Here is a 21099-nt window from a genome sequence, read left to right on the forward strand (position 1 = left end):
AACAAAGTGATACTCTAAGGAGCTAAGCAGGATAGAAAAAAATAACTCAAGGAATCCACTGCCCTGTCCCACAGGTATCTCTTTGATACCCAGCTTATTTAGCCTTCATAAAGGCCCACAGCAACTCGAAGGTTCAACTGTTCACGGGAAAAGCAAAACTGAGTTTTCAGACGTGGTCCCTCCCTGGGGTCAGCTGCCTCTGGGGCACTCACAGAGCGGACACTGCGGTGGAGATGGCCACCAGTACAAGATGATGCACAGTTACAGCATGTTCAAAGCCTCATCCTGCCAGAACGCTCGTGATACCCAGCATCATCTAAAACCCCTTTGCCTTGAAAGGGAAAGTAGACAGTTAATCAGGTGTAGAGTGTCCAACAGATCCAGTTTTCTGGATCTCTACCATCTCAATATTTTAGTCTAACCAATAGGCTCAAGGCAAAGGACAAATAGAGCAAACAACACAGAGCATTCGTCAAAATCTTACAAATAAAACAGGTTCCTCTGTTGCTTACAAAGTTTTTGTGGGAAACAAAGTGCCGTCGACAAATGTGACTCAAAATTTAAACAGCAAATATTGTTCAATGAATATTTCTTGGGAACATAGTACTTGCTGGGCCCTGTTCTCCCTATTTGGAATTCATTTGAGAAGGGAATTATCTGTAAAGAATATATCTCTTAGCTCCTAGGCCCATGTTTCCCACCCCCCCCCCCCAAGAGTCAGGGTTTAGATACTAGCAAAGATAATTTATGCTGGCCTTTCAAAATACTGTCTTTCAATGGCATCTGTAGATCCATCAAACAGCGATGGGATAAACACAATAAAAATTTGAATAGCTTAACTATTTTATAGTAGAAAGCTGTGCTGTCAGTCCTCTGGAATACATGACTATTCTTGGTATGAGAGGGGGTAAAACGGATTTTAGAGGTGAACTTCTATCATTATATTTTCTCATTCTCTTTCTGTATGGTTCGTAAACTGTTGGTTTTCCTTCTATCTTCTTTCAGAACATAGCTAAGGTGGAGAAGAACACGATAGTGTGAGGCTTGATGCAGACTGACATGTTACACATTAAATATTTCATTTGATTTGTGCCTCAGATCTCTAACACTTCCAAACCTTTTGTTGTTGTTCTTAAGCATAGTGCATTTTCAAAATTTGATTATACTTTTGGTAAAATTTACTGAATCTCAAAACTTGTCTTCAAGTTTTAATGAGCTATAAAACCATCTATGCATTAACTACAATTGCCCCCAAAGCGTGTCCTCGCCATCTGAAAACAATTTTGCTTCCCTCTAGCTATGTATCAGGATTTTTTATGACATGTACCAATTCTACTGTTTTGTTTATGTGCTTGCTCTGTGGAACATGAGAATATATTAGAAGTACTGAAGTTCCACACAGTGCCGCTCATTTATTTTTCTACAAAGCTGAATTCCAATATTTAAACTTACTTTGTTAATTTGGTGAGCCTGGATCCCTTCTAGTTGACTAGTGATCTTTCCCTCCTTAGGGGTCTTCAGGAGTCAGGAATCCAATTTAACCTATGGGTGTCTATTTAACTTCTTTTAGACAAAATTCATTTTTCCTATGTTGCTTATTATGAGACTAGTCATCACATGATGCTTCAAGGACTGGGGATGAAAAGAGATGTTTACAGGTCTTTCTGCTGTTTTTGTATTCATGCCATTCTGACAAGATTAATACCACTAATTTGCATGACATTACTTTCATTAACAGATATTAGTTCAGTCTGAATCTAAACACCACATGGATAGAAACTCAGATTCAATTCTATTTAAGATAATTAAAGTTCTCTCCACATTCATAGTTGGAGTAGACATACATACCATCTGTTCTGGCTAAAGATGGACTCTGGACACTGGCTAAAATGCCTACGATTAAAAATTGTCCTTAGAATTCATCCCTCTGGATGTTTCTTCACATAATGGGGGGGGGGGGGAGAGCTGGAAACAGAACTATTGTTCATGTTATGCATTTTTGAATAGTTCATGATGATGATGATGATCATGATGATGGTGATATGTGCTTGAGAAAAAGAGAGAGAGAAAGACTTTTTCTCAAACGTATAGAAGTTGAAGAACATTCCATTATTGTAGAGCATAAGAGTTGCTGACAGAAGCTCCAATAACAAATAGAAGGGTTGGAACTGACTGGCTAACCTATCCTAAACTTCTCCAGGAAAATCTGAAGACTGTTATTGTACATATTAAACTTATTGAAGCAAAACTCATCAAGATGGTCAAAGATAGAATTCCACTGATTAGAGGTATAATCACCAAGAGTCACCCTGCATAATTGATGGTTTCAGGACATGACCAAGCACACACTTGGCATAATTCAAAGATGCTCACTTGAAAACAACACACACACACCCTCTGTTACGCTAGTCATCCAAGAATTACACACCAAATCTTTAATTAGCCCATTGGATCTTAGCGTTTCTAGATCACTTGTATTATTCTGACACAATTTAAAATATAAATTCCTAACTGTAACTTCTTTTATTAGTGATGATGGCATTGTGGTTTGACTTATCACTTCAAGATGCACATTGCAACATATTCAGATACAATGATGTGATATCAGAGATGTGCTTCAAACAACAGGGGAGAGAAGGGTGAGAGGAGACAAAGTTGAACCGAGAATGCCGGTGAGTTGATAACTGAGTAATGACTTCACGGCGGTTCATGTTACTACTCTCTCTGTTTGTGTATACATTTGAAATTTTCTGTATTAACAAATACAGATTCTTAGATCCCATCCTGGATCCTGAATCCAAGTTCCCTAAGGTGGAAGCCTTGAAGGCCTAGGTCAGCTTTGGTGGTTGGCCATGCATGTTAACAAACTCATCACATGAGTCCTACGATCCAGGTAAAACGCTAATTGCGCTCAGAATATGAGTCTTCTGTCATTCCTTTGTACAAAATAAACTAACTCAAGTATTTCTTTAGGGACCAACATAAACACAGTCTACTGTCTCCGAATGATTTCCTCGGGAACAGATTCAGATGGATTTGTACGTAGATGATTTATAGGGGAATAAACCTGTAAGGGAGTGGATGGAGGAAGCCATATTGACAAGAGGTAGGAGTTGAAACATATTACCATCCAGGCAGATACGACAAACCAGAGATCTCAAGGGAATACTTTCCAAAGGGTTCACGCATTCGGGCCAGATGACTGGGTATCTGCACCTTGCCCAGTCTCACTGACAAGGCACTGGACGAGGTGATCCAGGAATGGGGCACGAGATTGGGTGGAGCGGCTCTCTTTGAACAAAGACAATTCCTCCAGAGGAACTCAGCATTTTCCACAGCATTTGTGGCCCTGGTGAAGGGGCAGTGGGGAAGGGGGATTTCAGTAGTTCCGTCCTGAAGAGGACACCCAGGGGATGCTCCATGGTAATCTGATGTATCTAAAAGGACTGAATATTTTCACGGGAATTTTTTTTTCCTGATCTTTCTTCATTTTTTCTTATATACCCTTTTAACTCAACACAGGAATGCTGCAATGGCCAGTATACTAACCACATTGTGGTTTTGGTGGTCTTTTTAGCGCCCAAAGTATTACTCTTCAGCTAAAATATAAAAACGATGTCTTTGAATGTCCTCATATATCAATGCAACACACTGCTTGTCTTAGCAATAGGACTACCTTTAACTGCTCAGATGGTGACAACTGGCAGTTTGACCTTAAAAGTAATTATTTTTGTGGTTTGTTTCAAGATGATATTTACTGGTTCAGACACATGATTCCTGATTCCTGCTTCTCCACTTCCATGAAGTGTGGTACTGTGTTACTTCAAGACTGCCAACACCAGGTCTGTAACTTGTGTGGGATCCTTCGCTATTAAGTATGGTTGTCTCCAGAGGAAATGCAGCATGTATCAAGCACGGATGATGTGTACTTCCATTGTATTACTTTAGAGTCTTAGTTTTAATGATTCCTGTGTGGTGATCAGATAGTTTATATAACACACCTAACATTTAGTAGGCATTTAGCTGGTTGGCTCTTACTGGAACCTCAGGCCACAATTTGGGACACTATTAAAAACTTATTCCACTTAAAAAAAAACAAACAAACAAGCAAATTAAATGTTTCCACCCTGTTTAAATGTAACCAACTTCCATAGAAGTAATAAGAAAAAAAAGAAAAAGACACCTTGAATGATGAATTTGTGTTATCTTCTATGTAGTGTTTCCATGGCGAGCGTCAAGGCTTCAGACAGAAGCTGCTTTAAGAAACAATACAACCCATGGGGCGCCTGGGTGGCTCAGTAGGTTAAGCATCCGACTTCGGCTCAGGTCATGATCTCGCGGTCCGTGGGTTTGGGCCCCGCGTCGGGCTCTGTGCTGACAGCTCAGAGCCTGGAGCCCGTTTCGGATTCTGTGTCTCCCTCTCTCTGACCCTCCCCCATTCATGCTATGTCTCTCTCTGTCTCAAAAATAAATAAACGTTAAAAAAAAGAAAAAAAAAAGAAACAATACAACCCTTGACTCAGAGTTGCGTCCACCAACCAGCAGGTGCACAGTGTGGCATCTGGGCAACTACCACTCAGAGCCCTTCTTCTGGGGAACTCACTGCTATTCCTCCAATATGAGTCCCTCTCTATGTTTTCTTGACCCAAAGAAAATCACCTCTATATGTGTCTACACCACACACACACACACACACACACACACACACACACACACAGCCTTTTTCTGTTCTAGAAGGTTTCCCTAAAAACCATTAATAACATTGTTTCTAAGGGAAACTTTCCCACGTTCCAAACAAATAACTTTAAACCAATGTTGGAAGCACAGTTATCTTGAAGGCAGATAATTCCCTTTGTTCTCTTTTGTCCCTAATAAGTATGTGTGCCTAAATTCCTCTGCAGATTTCTTCACATAGTAATAATGCATTTCTCTTTCCTAGTGAAAACAACGAGAACTCAAAATGTAGAGTATCACAGCTGAAAGTCACATCACACACGCTTTATACAACTAAGCATAATTTATCACACACGCTTTATACAACTAAGCATAATTTATAAGGGCACAATGTGAGTTATCAATCTGGTACGTACTCTCTTTAAACAATATGTGGTATAAAATTGCTTCCAAACACAGAAAATATTTATAACTTAAGTGTACCAACCGAAAAGTTCCTTATTTATGACACTTCATATCAAAGCAACCAGACTGAGAAATAAGCATTCCGAGTAGGAAATAATGTTTAAAATAACTCTTGAACACAATGCACGCATGCCATGCTGATGAATGCAAACACTTTTATATGACCCTCAAATCAAATTAAAGAGACACTTCTTGGCAGAGACATACTTAAATCATTCCACATTTCCTCCTTTTTCTCTCATGTGAAAATGTCACCTTAAGAATAATTTTTTCAGGAATGAGCGGAGTTTTTTTGGTTTTGTTTTTTTTATTCCAAGTATCTTCAGATAAGTTGTCTGCCAAGATTTTACTGATAGGGGATTTCAAGTTCTTTGGGCATTTATTAAAAATCTTTGACATTATCAGTGAAAATGTCTGCAGTACCTATAATAATTATTCTTTCATTATCTTGACATTCAGTGTTTGTTTTCAATTTCATTAAGATGAAAACAGCTATCCTGTGTATTATTTACTAACCTGGACCGCTGTCTCACCTTAAATCACCAACATTGCCACAAAACAGCTGTAAGCTTCAACAAACTCTCACTGAAAACCCAACAGAGCTCTTATGAATTTTATTCACCTTTCTCTAACAACGGGAAACACACAAACCCCTCCTATTAATCCATATGAATGTGCTGTTTAGAGAAAATCCATAGTGGGGAGGGATGTCAGGAAAGGTCCCTTTGAGGACATGCTGCTTTGGCTGCAAGCTGGATTTGATGGATGAGAATGTGCCAAGCACTGGAGGGTCTGAGAGAAGTGTTTTATAATGGCGTGAACAGCAAAGGCTGGACGGGAGAGGAAACTCAGAAGTCCCAAGGAACAGGATAAGAGAGCCAGCAGAACGACAAATAGCTGGGGGTTAAATCACGGGTGGCCTCGGAACCCATATTCCGCCACTGGGATTGTATTCCCACCAGAATAAGAAGCCACGGGAGTATTTGAAGCACAAAGGTGACTTGAGCTGATTGATGCTTTTCAACGACTGCCCTGACTGTCAGGTGAAGGATGGGCTGGAGGAGGCAGAAGTGGGAGGGGGAACGGGAGGTGGCAATGGCCTCTAGGAGATGTCCTCCGAAGGTCGTGAAGGCACCATGATCTAATGCCACCTGGGGAGGAAATAAATCGGGGGGGGGGTGCCTATGGTCCATTTATTTCCCTTTTTTGAGTACCTCTGTGGACAATGTTGGTAAATAAATTGCAAATCAGAGGGATTACTGGCAGGCTGCCTACAAATCAAACTGCTTTAGGGCTTTTGCAGCAGAGAAATAATATGCTTCCAGAAAAAGTTCTACCAAGAAGCCAGCTCCACATACTTGAGATTTCTATTTTTATTTTTTTAAATGTTTACTTATTTATTTTAGGGGAGCGAGCAAGTGAGAGAATGAATGAATGAATATGCATGGGGGAGAGGCGGAGAAAGAAAGAGACTGAATCCTAAGTAGGTTCTGCTCTCAGCTTAGAGCCTGATGCGGGGGTCAAACTCAAGAACCGTAAGATCATGACCTGAGCCAAAATCAAGAATCAGATGCTCAATAGACTGAGCCACCCAGGTGTCCCTTGAGGTATCTAAAGAAATAAAGCCATATGTGAACAGTCTTATAGGCTGCATTTATCACTTTTCCTGGTATTATTTACTTAATTATTTTGTGGTGACCTGGGTTGAACTGCCTGTTTTATTACTGTCTTATGGCCACACATACACCTCAAGACAGTTAAAACTATTGAAATGCATGATCATGTCCTTCATTATTCATTTTTATCAAGAGGAACTAAACAAAGGGATATGTGACATAAAGTTGATTTTGCTTGTAAGAAAACATATCAGATAAAAATATATTTGTTACAGAATAACTTTTTTTTTAAAGGAGGCTCCATGCCCAGTGTGGAGCCCAACGCAGGGCTTGAACTGGCGACCATGAGATCACGATCTGAGCTGAGATCAAGAGTCTGATACTTAACCAACAACTGAGTCACTCAGATGCCTTGGAGAATAACTTTTATGTAGGTGTTTTTTAAACTTTTTTTTTCAAGTAATGCTGTACATAAAATTCCAAACATAAAACAGATAAATAAATTTAGATGCATTCGCAGAAAGACATAGTAAGCAGCTATTATTTTTCTGCAGTTATTTCTAAAGTAAGATATATCTTCAAGAAAATGAAAATTTCAATTTACTCCAAAAAGTAAATATTTGCTGAGTATCCTACATTTGAGGCACTGTTCCAGGAGTCTGGGATAAGAGAGCAAAGAGGATAGGTAAGATCCTATTCATGGTGTATGCAGACTTCCAAGTAACCAGACAGACACTAATCCACGAAGCAAATAAATGTACAAAACATTTCCACACAGCACACGGATCTGCAGAAAATAAAACGAGGTCATATATTACCAAATCCATGGAAAGGCAAGATAACTTTGCACTGTGTGGTCCTGGAGGGCTTCTCTGAGGAGGTAACATTTGAGCTGAAACCAAATAACTAAAAGACCAAACACAGGAAAATATCAGCAGAGAAGAGTCCAGAAAGAGGCAGAGGAGGGTCCATGCCCTCACCTGAAAGAGTGTGACATGATAAAGGACAGAGAGAGGGCCAGGAGGCAGGGGGAAGAGAGGTCAGTGTCCATGTATTTGAGCTGCTGTAACAGAGTATGTACCACAGACTAGATGGCTCATAAAAAGGCATTTCTCACAATTCTGGAGGCCGGGGGCCCAAGAACAAGGCATCTGCCTGGTCAGTGTCTGGTGAGGGCCCAATTCCTGGTCCACAGATGGCCACCTTCTCCCTGTGTCCTCCATCCTGAGTGGAAGGAGTGGTCTCTTGTATAAGGGGACTCCTCACATCCATGGGGGCTCTGCCCTCTTGACCCAGGCACCTCCCAAAAGCCCCACCTCTGACTGCCATCACATTGGTGATTAGGTTCCCTCCTGTGAATTCTGGGCACACGAGCATTTAGTCTACACAGTCAGTCATAAAGGACTGGCAGGCCACATAAAGTTTTATCAGAAGACACTTAGATACAATCATTTAATGAGAGGCTATCATCGTGTCGAGGCAGGCTCAAAGTGACATGCTCTGATGTCTTTATTCCGAATAGATTTTAGGCAGACCTGACGGCCAAGTGCAGTAGGGCTCTAGGCAAGAATTTGTGATGGCTTGATTACATATTTGCCCTACATTTATTTGGGCTTTCAGCTACTCAGGATCTATTACTCCTTTCTTAAGAATATCTGTCTCAGAGAAACTACCTTTGCCCATTAGACAGTTTCATCAGGGACTCTGTATTAGGGTTGTCCAGAGAAACAGAACAGAATGGGATTTTGAATACATGATTCGCTCTCTCTCACTCTCTCTCCCTCTCTCTCGATGATACAGGCACATATGTCTACCTATTTATGTATCTATTTACAGAGAGGGAGATTGGCAGAGATTGATTTTAAGGAATGGGCTCATGCCACAACTGTAGAAGCTGAGAAGTCAAAAATCTGCTGGGCATGTCAGCAGGGTGAAGATCCAGGGAACAGACATTACAGTTTGAGTCCAAAGACAATCTGCTGGAAAAATTCCCTCTTCTTTGGGGAAAGTCAATCTATTATCTTAAGGCCTTCAACTGATTGGATGAGGCCCACCTGTATTATACAGGATAACCTATTTTACTCAGAATTTACTGATTTAAATGTTAATCTGATGTAAAAAAAATACCTTCTAAGTAACACCCAGACATGTTTCAACAAATATCTGGGTCCCATAGCCTAGCCAAGTTAACATAAAGAAGTAACCATCACAGGATCTATCCCTTCTAGACAAAGAGCAAGCATGTCGTTCAAGCTAGGTCAAGCAGGTGCTGTGCACCTGAGTAGGGGTCACAGAAGTACATCCTGTCCCCTAGTCACACCCAGACCATATGACCCTGCCCCTCTGCCCTAACACATAGTCATGTCTTGTGCTTTTCAATCTCCATTATGAATCCCTTTAATCAAGTCATTAGTCGATTCTTGGAGGCCCCAGAAAACATCCAACACTTTGCTTTTACCTGGGCCAGAGTAATCTGGTTTGCTTGGGGGGGAAAAAAAACAACCCACAAACTCTAATTGCCTCAAGCAGGGTCCAGATATTTGGAAAGACACGAATCAGATTACCGATGGTCATTCTGGAGATCGGTCCTCGAGGATGAAGGGGTTCCAACGTTTAATGTGGATAATTACAAAAAATTTTTTCCTCGTAATTTACAATGAACAACCAATCCTTTTTAAATTAAAATAAATAATGAAACAATTTCTAAATGAGGAAGTGGAATGAAAGCACAATTCTGAATATTGTATGCAGTGCAATTCCTATCTTTAATAGCAGTAGAAGTCCCAGAGGCAAGTCTGTAGAACTGAAGGTTTTTGTGGGACAGTTTGAAAAACTTTATTGAAATCCATTGTTTTTGTGTTTACAAAAAAAAGAAAGACAGAACAGGGTCCTTGTTTCCCAGAAGCACGTTTACAATTTGATCCATTGATATATTTTTGGCTCACAGTATTACCTTGTGGCATTTTGCATCAGCTGCTGCCTCTTCCCAAAGCAATAATGTATTGCATAATTAATTCGGCACAAGTGGTGACTGTGCCAAATCAGTTTATTTAAAATAAAAATCAAAAACAACTCTACTCTTCTTCTCAATAAAGGTACTGAATTATTTTTAAAGGACCATACTGAATTAATTATGAATAGCACGGTTGGAACATACACAAATCAATTTTTAAAGCTGGAATTTCAATTAAAAATAGTTAGACATTTAACAACTAGTGTAAATTAGCTACTTCCTCCCATGAGTCTCTGAGTAAAGACCCATCCAGGTGAAGGAACTCCAGTGGTAATGATAACAGTATCAATAGCCAGTATTACCAAATGTGCACTGTTTGCTAGGAACAAATTAAGTGGACTGTACAAGTCTTCCTTTACAGCCCTCGTGAAATACCACATATTGGATTTTCTTATCCCCATTTTAGAGAGGACAAACTCAAACTGAACTTTAGAGACCTTAAGGAACATTTGCAACATCACCTGAGGTTCAAGCTGGACTTCAAGTTCTCCCAAACTGCCCTACATTGTGACAGTGAACACCCGTGTGGAACTTCCCATCATAAAGTTCCAGAATAGACATTCACAAAGTTATAGACATCAAGTCCAAGTTGAAGGACACTGTCTATTGTCTTTATATCAACAGATATAATAGGAAACACATCTCTGATGTTAAAGTGGTATTTGGAAAAAAAAGTATCTGAACAAGTTGTTCATCAAGACTAGTCAGACTTCTACTTTACTACTGAGAAGAATAGTGACTTTTTCCCTGTAACTGATATTCACAAACTTGGTTCCTCCTATTGTTTTTCATTCTTTAATTGTTCCAAACATTGGAAAATATCTTCACGCTGTCTTATAAGTGGAGATACAGTAATAGTTGAGGCTATTCAATGTAAATTTTGGCCAGTGATGGAAAGAGCAAAGGATTCCTTTGCTCACATCCAATTTCAGACACCACCTTCAGAAGGATCACCACGATACTATGTCTTACTCTACACGATATTTGCTAAACTCTAGCTTTTGTTGGTTCATTTGTCTGGTGTTTAACTCGTGTTTCCCCACCTTCAATCTTGAACTTCTTCCCTCCTCTGTGGGCCTGGGTGTGACTATTGGCAAAAGGAAACAATGGTCGGTGATGCAGTAGGTTCAGTCTAGATGTGTGAATTATCGCTTTCCCCTTCAACCTACTCGACAATTCGACAATGTTCGCATTGGAGGGTATTGGTGCTTTGGCAGGTGCCAATTGTTTCTTTCTTAATCCACCAGTGGGCTGCCTTAACAAGAGCCCCACAGAACACATTTTGAAAATATGTTGCCTAAAGACTGAGAGAAGATAAAATTTAATATTTGGAACATTACTGAAAGGAAAAGGCGGCATTTTTACGAACGTCTGGGGACAGCAATTATAAACTGGAACTCTGGACGATAGCAGGGAAATCTGCATACTCCAGAGTACCTGTTAGACCCCTATTTGGAGGTGATGCTTGACTAGATAATGACCAAGTAGGGCAGTGCTTACCATTCTATTTGCATTTGGAAGCACTGCAAGTGTATTAAAAACTTATATGTTACCATGACTAATATTTGGGTAATATATACGTATAATAAATGATCATGCATCCAAGTTATATATCATCTACATATATAGAAGATACATACATGTTCTTTACATGTACCTATTTGTGATAAAAACACGCATTGTGAGTGAGAAGGGAGGAGCCATGCTTGATCGTATTGTTATACCCAGTACCCTAGTGCATGGAATGTATTTCTTGAAATTTTAACTCATGGTTTAATACAATTCAATATTTACTGAACATTTACTACATGAAGCGGATACATAACACAGTAGGGGATAACGAAAAATAGAAAACTGAAGAGCACACCGTCTAGGGAGAGGAACAGACAAACGACTAAGTGTGGCACTTCCAACAGGAATACATGGGGACATGGAAAAACTTAAATCTGCGAGCCCATCAGTTTGGATGAACTGAGATGAACCTTGAACAACAAATACAAGCTTAGTACAGGGAACTAAGTGAAGAGAAGGGAGGGTGGTTGTCAGAGAAGTTCAGGTGTAGACGCAAAGCTCCATGCACTAGATAGGTTGTACTATGCATGTTATAAGAGATGAGACTGGAAATAGACATAAAATTACTTTTAGTGACATGCGGAGAGCTTTGGAGCTTATCTGGTATATGATGGGAATATTGAAGCTTTTTATTTTAAACAGTGAAAGATCAGATTGGAATGTATTTCAAAAACATAACTGCCTTCAGTGAGATGATGATCGAGGGTCCAGAGTTGAGAGTAGGTCTTTAAATGAGTATTTTGGCAGTGGAAGCAGGCATCACACATATGTGAGCAACATCTCAGAGATAGCACCAAACGTTTCTTTGTAAACTGCTGGAGTTTGGGATAGGGGTCATTGAAATCAAGGTCCAAATCCATGATGTCTTCAAGGGTAACAGGATGTGACCCAAGAGAGGGATGCATGCATTAGAAAGGATAAGGAGGCATCTGTGAAAAATACAGGTAGAAAATATCAAGAAAGAGTGAGAAATGTAAGCTTGGAGGTCTAGGAAGAGTTCAAGTCAGAAAACATTCTGATCATCCCTATTTGGAGAAAAATAGAACCCACTGGTATTGGTTTGATGAATCCTAATGAAAATTATAGTGAAAAAAATTTTGTTTCGAAGGACAGAAATCTGGAAAATCCCTAAGATTTAAGAATAAGCAAAGAAAAAATAATAAATTAAACAAGTAAGTAAATGAAAATTCAAGGAGAGACATCTAATTGGGGGGTAGAGGGGGCAAGCCATCAAAGACATAGGAGGAAAAACTCGGGACCATCAAAGACATTGGAGAAGAAACCCAGGACCATCAAAGACATAGGAGAAGAAACCCAGGACCATCAAAGACACAGGAGGAGAAACCCAGGACCATCAAAGACATAGGAGGAGAAACCCAGGGCCATCAAAGACATAGGAGGAGAAACCCAGAACCATCAAAGACATAGGAGGAGAAACCCAGGGCCATCAAAGACATAGGAGAAGAAACCCAGGGCCATCAAAGACATAGGAGAAGAAACCCAGGGCCATCAAAGACATAGGAGAAGAAACCCAGGACCATCAAAGACATAGGAGGAGAAACCCAGGACCATCAAAGACACAGGAGGAGAAACCCAGGACCATCAAAGACATAGGAGAAGAAACCCAGGACCATCAAAGACACAGGAGGAGAAACCCAGGACCATCAAAGACATAGGAGAAGAAACCCAGGACCATCAAAGACACAGGAGGAGAAACCCAGGACCATCAAAGACACAGGAGGAGAAACCCAGGGCCATCAAAGACATAGGAGAAGAAACCCAGGGCCATCAAAGACATAGGAGAAGAAACCCAGGGCCATCAAAGACATAGGAGGAGAAACCCAGGACCATCAAAGACATAGGAGGAGAAACCCAGGACCATCAAAGACATAGGAGGAGAAACCCAGGACCATCAAAGACATAGGAGAAGAAACCCAGGACCATCAAAGACACAGGAGGAGAAACCCAGGACCATCAAAGACATAGGAGAAGAAACCCAGGACCATCAAAGACACAGGAGGAGAAACCCAGGACCATCAAAGACATAGGAGGAGAAACCCAGGGCCATCAAAGACATAGGAGGAGAAACCCAGGACCATCAAAGACATAGGAGGAGAAACCCAGGGCCATCAAAGACATAGGAGGAGAAACCCAGGGCCATCAAAGACATAGGAGAAGAAACCCAGGGCCATCAAAGACATAGGAGAAGAAACCCAGGACCATCAAAGACATAGGAGGAGAAACCCAGGACCATCAAAGACATAGGAGGAGAAACCCAGGACCATCAAAGACATAGGAGAAGAAACCCAGGGCAGAACAACCAGTAGTTTCATAAAAGGTGAAAAGGGGAAGTTCCTGGATTGTAACAAGCACGAGTCTGGAGGAAATTATAAGTGTTGTAGAATTTCCTAAAGATGGCCACCACTCCTGTAATACTGGGAAAGCTTCCCTGGAAGGGGAGAGCGCTATGAAATCAGGACAGGAGCTGCTCTGGACAGTTAGGTGAACACCAGCGTTCGCTAAGACAGATCACAGTGGTGCAGGTGCTCGAGGCCACATATTCCCGCCACCCAACCCAACAGGGACGGGAAAAACTCATTCAAGCACGGCTCCTAGCTACCAGATGATCACACCTGGCCAGTCACTAGAGCTGAAACACAGGACACTACGCGGCATAGTAAATAAACAGTAAATTAAAAAAAGTGTAATGAATTGATTACATCTAGTGTTCACATAGATAATATGTCAATATTACCATATTAATACTACAGTGCTTCTCTCTGGGGACAAGTTACCCAGCAAAATACCAACCAGTCAACCAAACAGTATGTTAACCCTTCAATTCAGAAAGGAAATAAAAACCAAAACAAAACTGTGTACGGATCCACTGTATCTTTGCACTTCAACAGAAAGTAAGGAAAATAGAGCTGGGGATTCTATACTCTCCAAATTCTACAGAATTGTTCTGTAACACTAAGAAACTTCAACTAGATAGGCAGAATAACAACTCAATAGAGTCATAAAGTGAGAATAAGGGCGCCTGGGTAGCTCAGTTGTTTAACTGACAGACTTTGGTTTTGGCTCAGGTTATGATCTCATGATTTGTGAGTTCAAGCCCCACATTGTGCTCTGTGCTGACAGTGCTGAACCTGCTTGGGATTTTCTCTCTCCTCTCTCTCTTTCTGCCCCTTCCCCACTTACACACACACACACACACACACACACACACACACACACACACTCTCTCTCTCTCTCTCTCTCTCTCTCAATAAATACATAGACTTTAAAAAAAAGTGAGAACAAATTTACACAATACTGGAAAGTTTTCATCTCCTCCCTGTTGTCATCTCCTCAATTAGCACAGAGTTGAGTATATATTAGGGACCACTAGATATTCATCAAATTAATAAATGAATGACTATTAGCACAGGGCTGCAAATTGCATTAGTACCCAGAGACATCAGGTATATATATTTACATATTCAATATAATATTAAGTTGGGTGTTAGTGAAGACACTAACTTTTACTGAAGACAGTTTTCTGTTAAAGAAAAACATATGAAATATTTATTAAATAAGTTTACATTTAAACATGATTATTTGCATTTCACTGAACAGTAGACTTTTATTATATCCTGGTTCATGAGTTAAACACTGTGCCAGACCATGTTGTAAAGTTTTTCTGAGCTGATAAATTCTGCATGCACTATGGCAGAGCTAAGAATGGCTTTTCAAGTCAAGAATACCAGTGAGGTAATTGGTGGAAAATTTCACATCAACGCAGAAGGTGAACAGGTGTCAAAGCTTTCAAAATTTGAAGAATTTGTTGAGAAAAGGATCAGCAAGTATGTAATTACAGTCATCATGTCTTGTTTAGTTGATATAAATGGTTAGTTCTCTTGCTCTAAATAGCAAGATTTTATTTATTGAAATTGCCAGAAAATTTAGCCAAATATGTAAAGGGAAGTTTTTAAAAAGGAGTAAAAAAAATGAAAAGACAGACATAAAGACAGCAATGTGAATGTGCAACTCAAAACCTAGCTTCAGCTCTTAACCCTAGTGAAGCAGAGGGGACCCCAAGCGGCAGGTGGAACAGCACAAGAAACCCGGATGGCGGCTCCATGGCAGATCTTACTTTCCAGCCGTCATCACGACAAGATTTCCTTCCCGAGATGTTCTTACAATGTTTCTTCCGCCCTCCTCCCTTCGGGAGCTGGTACATACTGTTAGTCCCTGAAAGTGGCACAGGTTTAATGACACAGAGGGGTCAGTGCAAATTAGGAGTCCAGTTCATGAAAGTTCTGCCCAATTCCCCTGGGAAGCCCCTTCTTAGAACCCAGTGCCTTGCTGTGAGGGAGCCCAAACAGCCCACGAGGGCCCCGTGTGGAGGCGGAATGAAGCCTCCAGCTCACATCCCCAGCTGAGCTCCGGCCAACAGTCAGAGTCGACTTGCTAAGTTAAGCATTCTGAAAGTGGTACCCAGGCCTCAGGCAAGGTGTCCCAGTTGATGGAGCACAGATGGGATGGTCCCTCAAGTCTGGCAAAACTGCAGCTTTCATGAGCAAATTTAAAAATTGTAATGTGAAGACATGCGAATTTTGGTGGTAGTTTCATGCAGTGATTGATAATCAGATCAAGCGCCTAATTTTGCAAGTAAATATGTTTAATTTTCCTATGTGGCAATAAAAATATGCCCCTCATTAAACAAATATTTGCCCTAACTACTGAAATTTGTAAAATTAAAATTCTCCATTTCACAGAATGTTAAACAATGGGTCAATCTGTTAAAAAGGATGATGAAGCATAAAGCTTGATCATTCTGGATTTTATAGCATAGTATTTAATTCAAGATACATGACTTTAAAAGAAAACAGCTTTTTGGGTGCCTGGGTGGCTCAGACGGTTAAGCGTCCCACTTCAGCTCAAGTCATGATCTCGCAGTCCGTGATTTCGAGCCCTGCATCAGGCTCTGTGCTGACAGCTCAGAGCCTGGAACCTGCTTCAGATTCTGTGTCTTCCTCTCTCTCTGCCCCTACCAGGCTCTCAAAAAGAAAACATTAAATTTTTTTGAAAAAAAAAACAAGAAGACAGTTTTTACTTATTAGTTGTAAGACCATGAAAGTTATGTAAACCCTTTATCTCAGACATCTCATGTACCAAGTGACCATAATAGTGGTAGCTACCCACCAGGATTTCAGTTAATATTCCCGTAGAGTTTAGCACAGTTCACGACAATCTGAACAATCTCTATAACCGCTAGTCACTATTATAATTTATTTTTATTCCCCCAAATCTAGAGCATGGCCTTGTCCCTACCGTGAAACTGCATAGGAATGACAGAGATGCTTAGTCTGCTATCTGGAAGAGACAGGAAGGGTGCTCAGAGGTGCTTTATAAAACCAATGCCCTCTGCTTCCCAAACACCAACAATACATCAAATACTGTTAAACAGTCATCATGCTGAGCCACCAACTTTAGTCACTGTGTCTCTATGCCCCTTCTCTTGTGACCTCATTGGTATGATAGCTACATAAATCAACTCAAAGATAAATTAATACTGAAAATATTTTCCTCATAATTTCAATTAAGCTTTCAAAAAATAATGTTCACTCTCATTAATAGCCTTCTTGCTGGTATAGTCAACAAAATCACACCATGACATATAACCTTAGGTCATCTACAACTATTTGTCCCGACAAGTTCTACATTAGCCTTTTTGTCTTTGAAATTACTCCATTTAGCTGAAAATTTACATTATTTTCTTCATGAAATGCACATCACAACATTTCTTCCCCCCCCCCCCCCCCCCCAGCTTCTGTGCTTCACACAAGCCAACTGGACCACTAGTTACTTATGCTGGAAGACACAGGAGTAAATCTCAACCATTTAAGATCTACTAGATCTCAAAGTAAGGCTCAGAGATGCAACATTGGATAATGATCCTTAGAAGCACACAGAATGCAACATGATTTACACTCAGGAGAAGGAATTTCTTTTTATTCTTTCAAAATCTCAAAAACAGAGAGGATTCCCCAAACCACAGTTCTTATGTGTTTGAGAGGAAAAAAAAAAAAAAACACCTCAAATACCTCCCAACAAAGTCTGACATCCTGAGACACATTCCAACACAGAAAAAGCTGAATGTTTAACAGAAGAACAGCAAAGACATTAGTCAAGAAAAGATACTAATCTCCTAGGAATTTGGCTCCTTTTAAGGAGAATTATTATTATTATTTTTTTATTTTTAAGGGAGAAATTGATATTTTAGTGTAAGTAGGATATATATTTGCCTTATAACTTTTATTCTTAGGTATAAATATTTATTACCCAGGCCCAAGGTGTGAATACCAAGCTGACAGCAACTTACAGATCTATTAGAATATTAAAAAAATAGATGTAGAATCAAGTGTAGAAGATAAGTATTCATGCCTTACCTTTCTGCTTCTTTAAAACACATCTTTAAGAATAGAAATGTGAATTCAGAATTCATTAGCTTCCACCTCCAAAGAGCCAAGCACAATCTCCAATAAGATTTTACAACTCTTAAGAGGCTGAAAAGTACTCTATTGACCTGTATGTCTTCTGACTTAGGAGTTATAAATTTAAGGAAATACTGAAATTATTTCTTAGAGTTTCCTAGAACATGTTGGCAACTGAACTCTATTATGATCTATAGGTGGAAAGAATAAAATAAAACAATCAGTGTCAAATGGGTGGTTGCTTTGCGACACACTTTTGACTTTGTAGATGATGCCATAATGTGTGGTGACCAAACTCTGCCATACTCTCTGAAAATGGTTTTAGACATAAATACTTTCAACCCCCACACCGTGCAGTTTGCTATTCTCCACTGACATGTTTGCAAAATATTTGAATGGGGTCTCATTGAGGTCAAAGAGGTGCAAGTAAAGGGGAAAGAATGGGAGTATATTTACCGGAGTTCTGAGCTCAGGTATGGCAGCTTGGTAGGTGAGCGGGCGACAGTCAAGAGTGTTCGGCACAAGGACACAAGGAAGAAACATCGGACCCAAGTCATCTCCGTCCAGAATATCCACCGTGAGGGTGGTGGTGGTGGTTCGCCGCTCATTCAGATTTTGTGCCCGGTCCTGGGAGAGAGGATAACAGAGAAGAAAAACAAAAAAACAAGATGGACTTCACGTTCCCATCAGCTTGACTAGACTGGACACAGAATTCTTCCTGATCATAGGCACCTGGCCTCTCTTAGAGCATTTACTTTAGAAAACTTGCAACTGCAATACTTTCTTAGCCCTTTGAGAGGGCAATCTTCTCCCAGCTCAAACCTCTTCCAGTTTTACAATCCAGCACCCTTATTCAAGGACCTGGGAGCTGTCCCTTTGGAAAGTAATCACTGAAGAAGACAGAGCCCCCACATCCCTGTCTCCGTGGGAGGATAGGAGCCTACCCTCCACACGAGGCTTGCGCCACATTGTGAAAATATCTCCCATCCTTAAGAAATTAAGCCATTTCACTTCTCCTTTGGGAAGACCAATTAGCAAAAACCCTTGGCTATTGATTCCTCCACCACAAGCCCAGCCTGGTGCACGCACATGCACCCGCTCGCTCACTCTCTCTCTCTTTTGATGATATTTCAAGCAATCTAGATACATTTTAGATGAATTTTGGTTACTTCCAAAAACAAACAACAACAAAAATGAAAACAAAAAACCCACATCCTGAACAAAAAAAAAAAAAAAGAAAGAAAGAAAGAAGGAAGGAAAGAAAAAAAGAAAGAAACAAAGAAAGAGTAAAATGAAGGGAGAAAAAAGAGAAAAAACCCCACCAGATGTGCTATATTCTTAATGGAGAAATGCTGTTTAATGATTCACATAAGCTTTTCTATTATAAATTATTTTGAGACCAGCATTGCTTGTCTTCTGGTAGGATGATGTTGTCATTGAAATAACCTAGTTTTCCAAGCTTCCAGGTTATAACTGTCTTATTTTGTTTCTTTATTCTTTGGGATTCTAAAACCACAGCTTCTACGAAGGGTACCCTTGTAGCAATAATGGGAACTATCTATTCAATGTTCTCTTTTTTCCACTATGTTATGGAACAATGAGAACAGGGATTTTTGTTTTGTTTTGTTTTGTTTTCCCCTATTTTACCAAGACACCACTGACATATAGCACTGCATGAGTTTAAGATGCACAACATTTGACTTGCATATATGTGAAATAGTTTTACAATAGGTTTAGTTAGCATCTACCATCTCCTACATGTACAGAAAACAAAAAGAAAAAGAAAGAGAAATTCTTGTGAAGAGAATTCCTATCTCAGATCTTAACAATGCTCTATCCCTTCTTTCATCCGACTTGAGTTCAGAACACATTCTGGTCTCTTCATTATGAAACAGCCTTGACTAAGATCTTGTCTACTCAAACTGGCCCAGTGTTGTTGTCATTGTTGCTTTTCTTGCTGTGACAATACGTTGTTATTAGCTATAATCCATATTTCTGAGATCTCCCTAGTTTCTATCTAATGTCCGTTTTCTGGATCCCATCCAGGACTCCACTTATATTTTGCCATCATGTCCCCTCAGGCTCCTTTTGGTTATGAAAATTTCTCCAATTTCCCTTGTCTCTCATCTCCTTGACAATGTTGAGAACGAGTCAGGCACTTTGGAGCATATTCCTCAATGGGGACCTGATGTTTTTTTCAAGATCAGGCTGGGGTGGTACATTTTGGGGAGGAAGACCAGAGAGGTCCAGCATCATTTCATCACATTATATCAAGAGTATATTATTATTAACACGACTCATGATTTAGGCTAACCTTGATCACCTGGTTGAGCTTCTGTTCATCATGGTTCCCCATTGTAAAGTTATTCTTTCTTGTTTCCTTTTTCATTTCTTTGGGAAGAAATCACTATGTGAAGCCCATGTTAAGGAGTGGAAGTGATTTCACTAGAAATTCATATTAATTATATTTATCTAAAGAGTGTTTATCAGGAGGACACAAGGAAGACACTGGACCTGTAATCTGCAAGTCACCAGTTAGTAAATCTAAGAAAGCAGAGGACAGGTTTTCCTTCTCAAAAAAGGGATGAATACAATCAAGATTAATCACTACAAGGTTATACTAATAATTATGATTGGTTGAATGTATAGGGGATAGAGATTTTTAAGAAGTCCTTCTTTAATTGTAAATTTTCCTTGTCTGTTTATTATATTCAGTATAGTTGAAAGTACAGTAGGAGCAGCAAATGGCATATGAGATAATTTTGGTGCTCCACAAATTAGCTTTAAAACTTAACACTTTAGGGCACCTGGGCGGCTCAGTCAGTTAAGCTTCTGACTTCAGCTCAGGTCATGATCTCATGGTTCGTGGGTTTGAGCCCGGCATCTGGAGCTTGCTTCGGATTCTGTGTCTCCCTCTCTCTCTGTCCCTCCCTCACTCGTTCTTTGTTTTTCTGTCTCTCTCAAAAATAAATATTAAAAAAAAAATTAAATACTATACTGTAAATGTATGAGTTTTGAGTACATACGGAAAAAATTATTATTAAAGTACAGTTGCCACACAATGTCACATTAGTTTCAGGTGTACAACATAGTGATGCAAAGTACAATTTTATGCCATGCCCCCCACACCTGGAGCTATGATTGGTCAGCACACAACGTTATTTCAGAATCACTGTATTCCCTGTGCTGTGCCTTTCATCCCCATGAACTATTCATTCCATACCTAGAAGCCTGTATCTCCCTTTCCCCTTCACCCGTTTTGCCGTCCCACAGCCATCTC

General features: G+C 40.0%; 1 protein-coding gene across 6 annotated transcripts in view; it reads right to left on the reverse strand.

Annotated features, from left to right (window-relative positions):
- PCDH15 (protocadherin related 15) overlaps positions 1-21099 on the reverse strand; it is a 1703323-nt gene that overhangs the window by 431029 nt on the left and 1251195 nt on the right. For all 6 annotated transcript variants that reach the window (XM_078434112.2, XM_078434113.2, XM_078434110.2 and 3 more), the window contains one exon: positions 18276-18446. In XM_078434112.2, coding sequence (XP_078290238.2) covers positions 18276-18446 — 171 coding nt within the window. The remainder of the gene's footprint in view (positions 1-18275; positions 18447-21099) is intronic.

This window comes from Panthera onca, chromosome D2 (assembly GCF_046562875.1).
Source record: "Panthera onca isolate mPanOnc1 chromosome D2, mPanOnc1 haplotype 2, whole genome shotgun sequence".
In the NCBI taxonomy this organism is placed as follows: Eukaryota; Metazoa; Chordata; class Mammalia; order Carnivora; family Felidae; genus Panthera; species Panthera onca.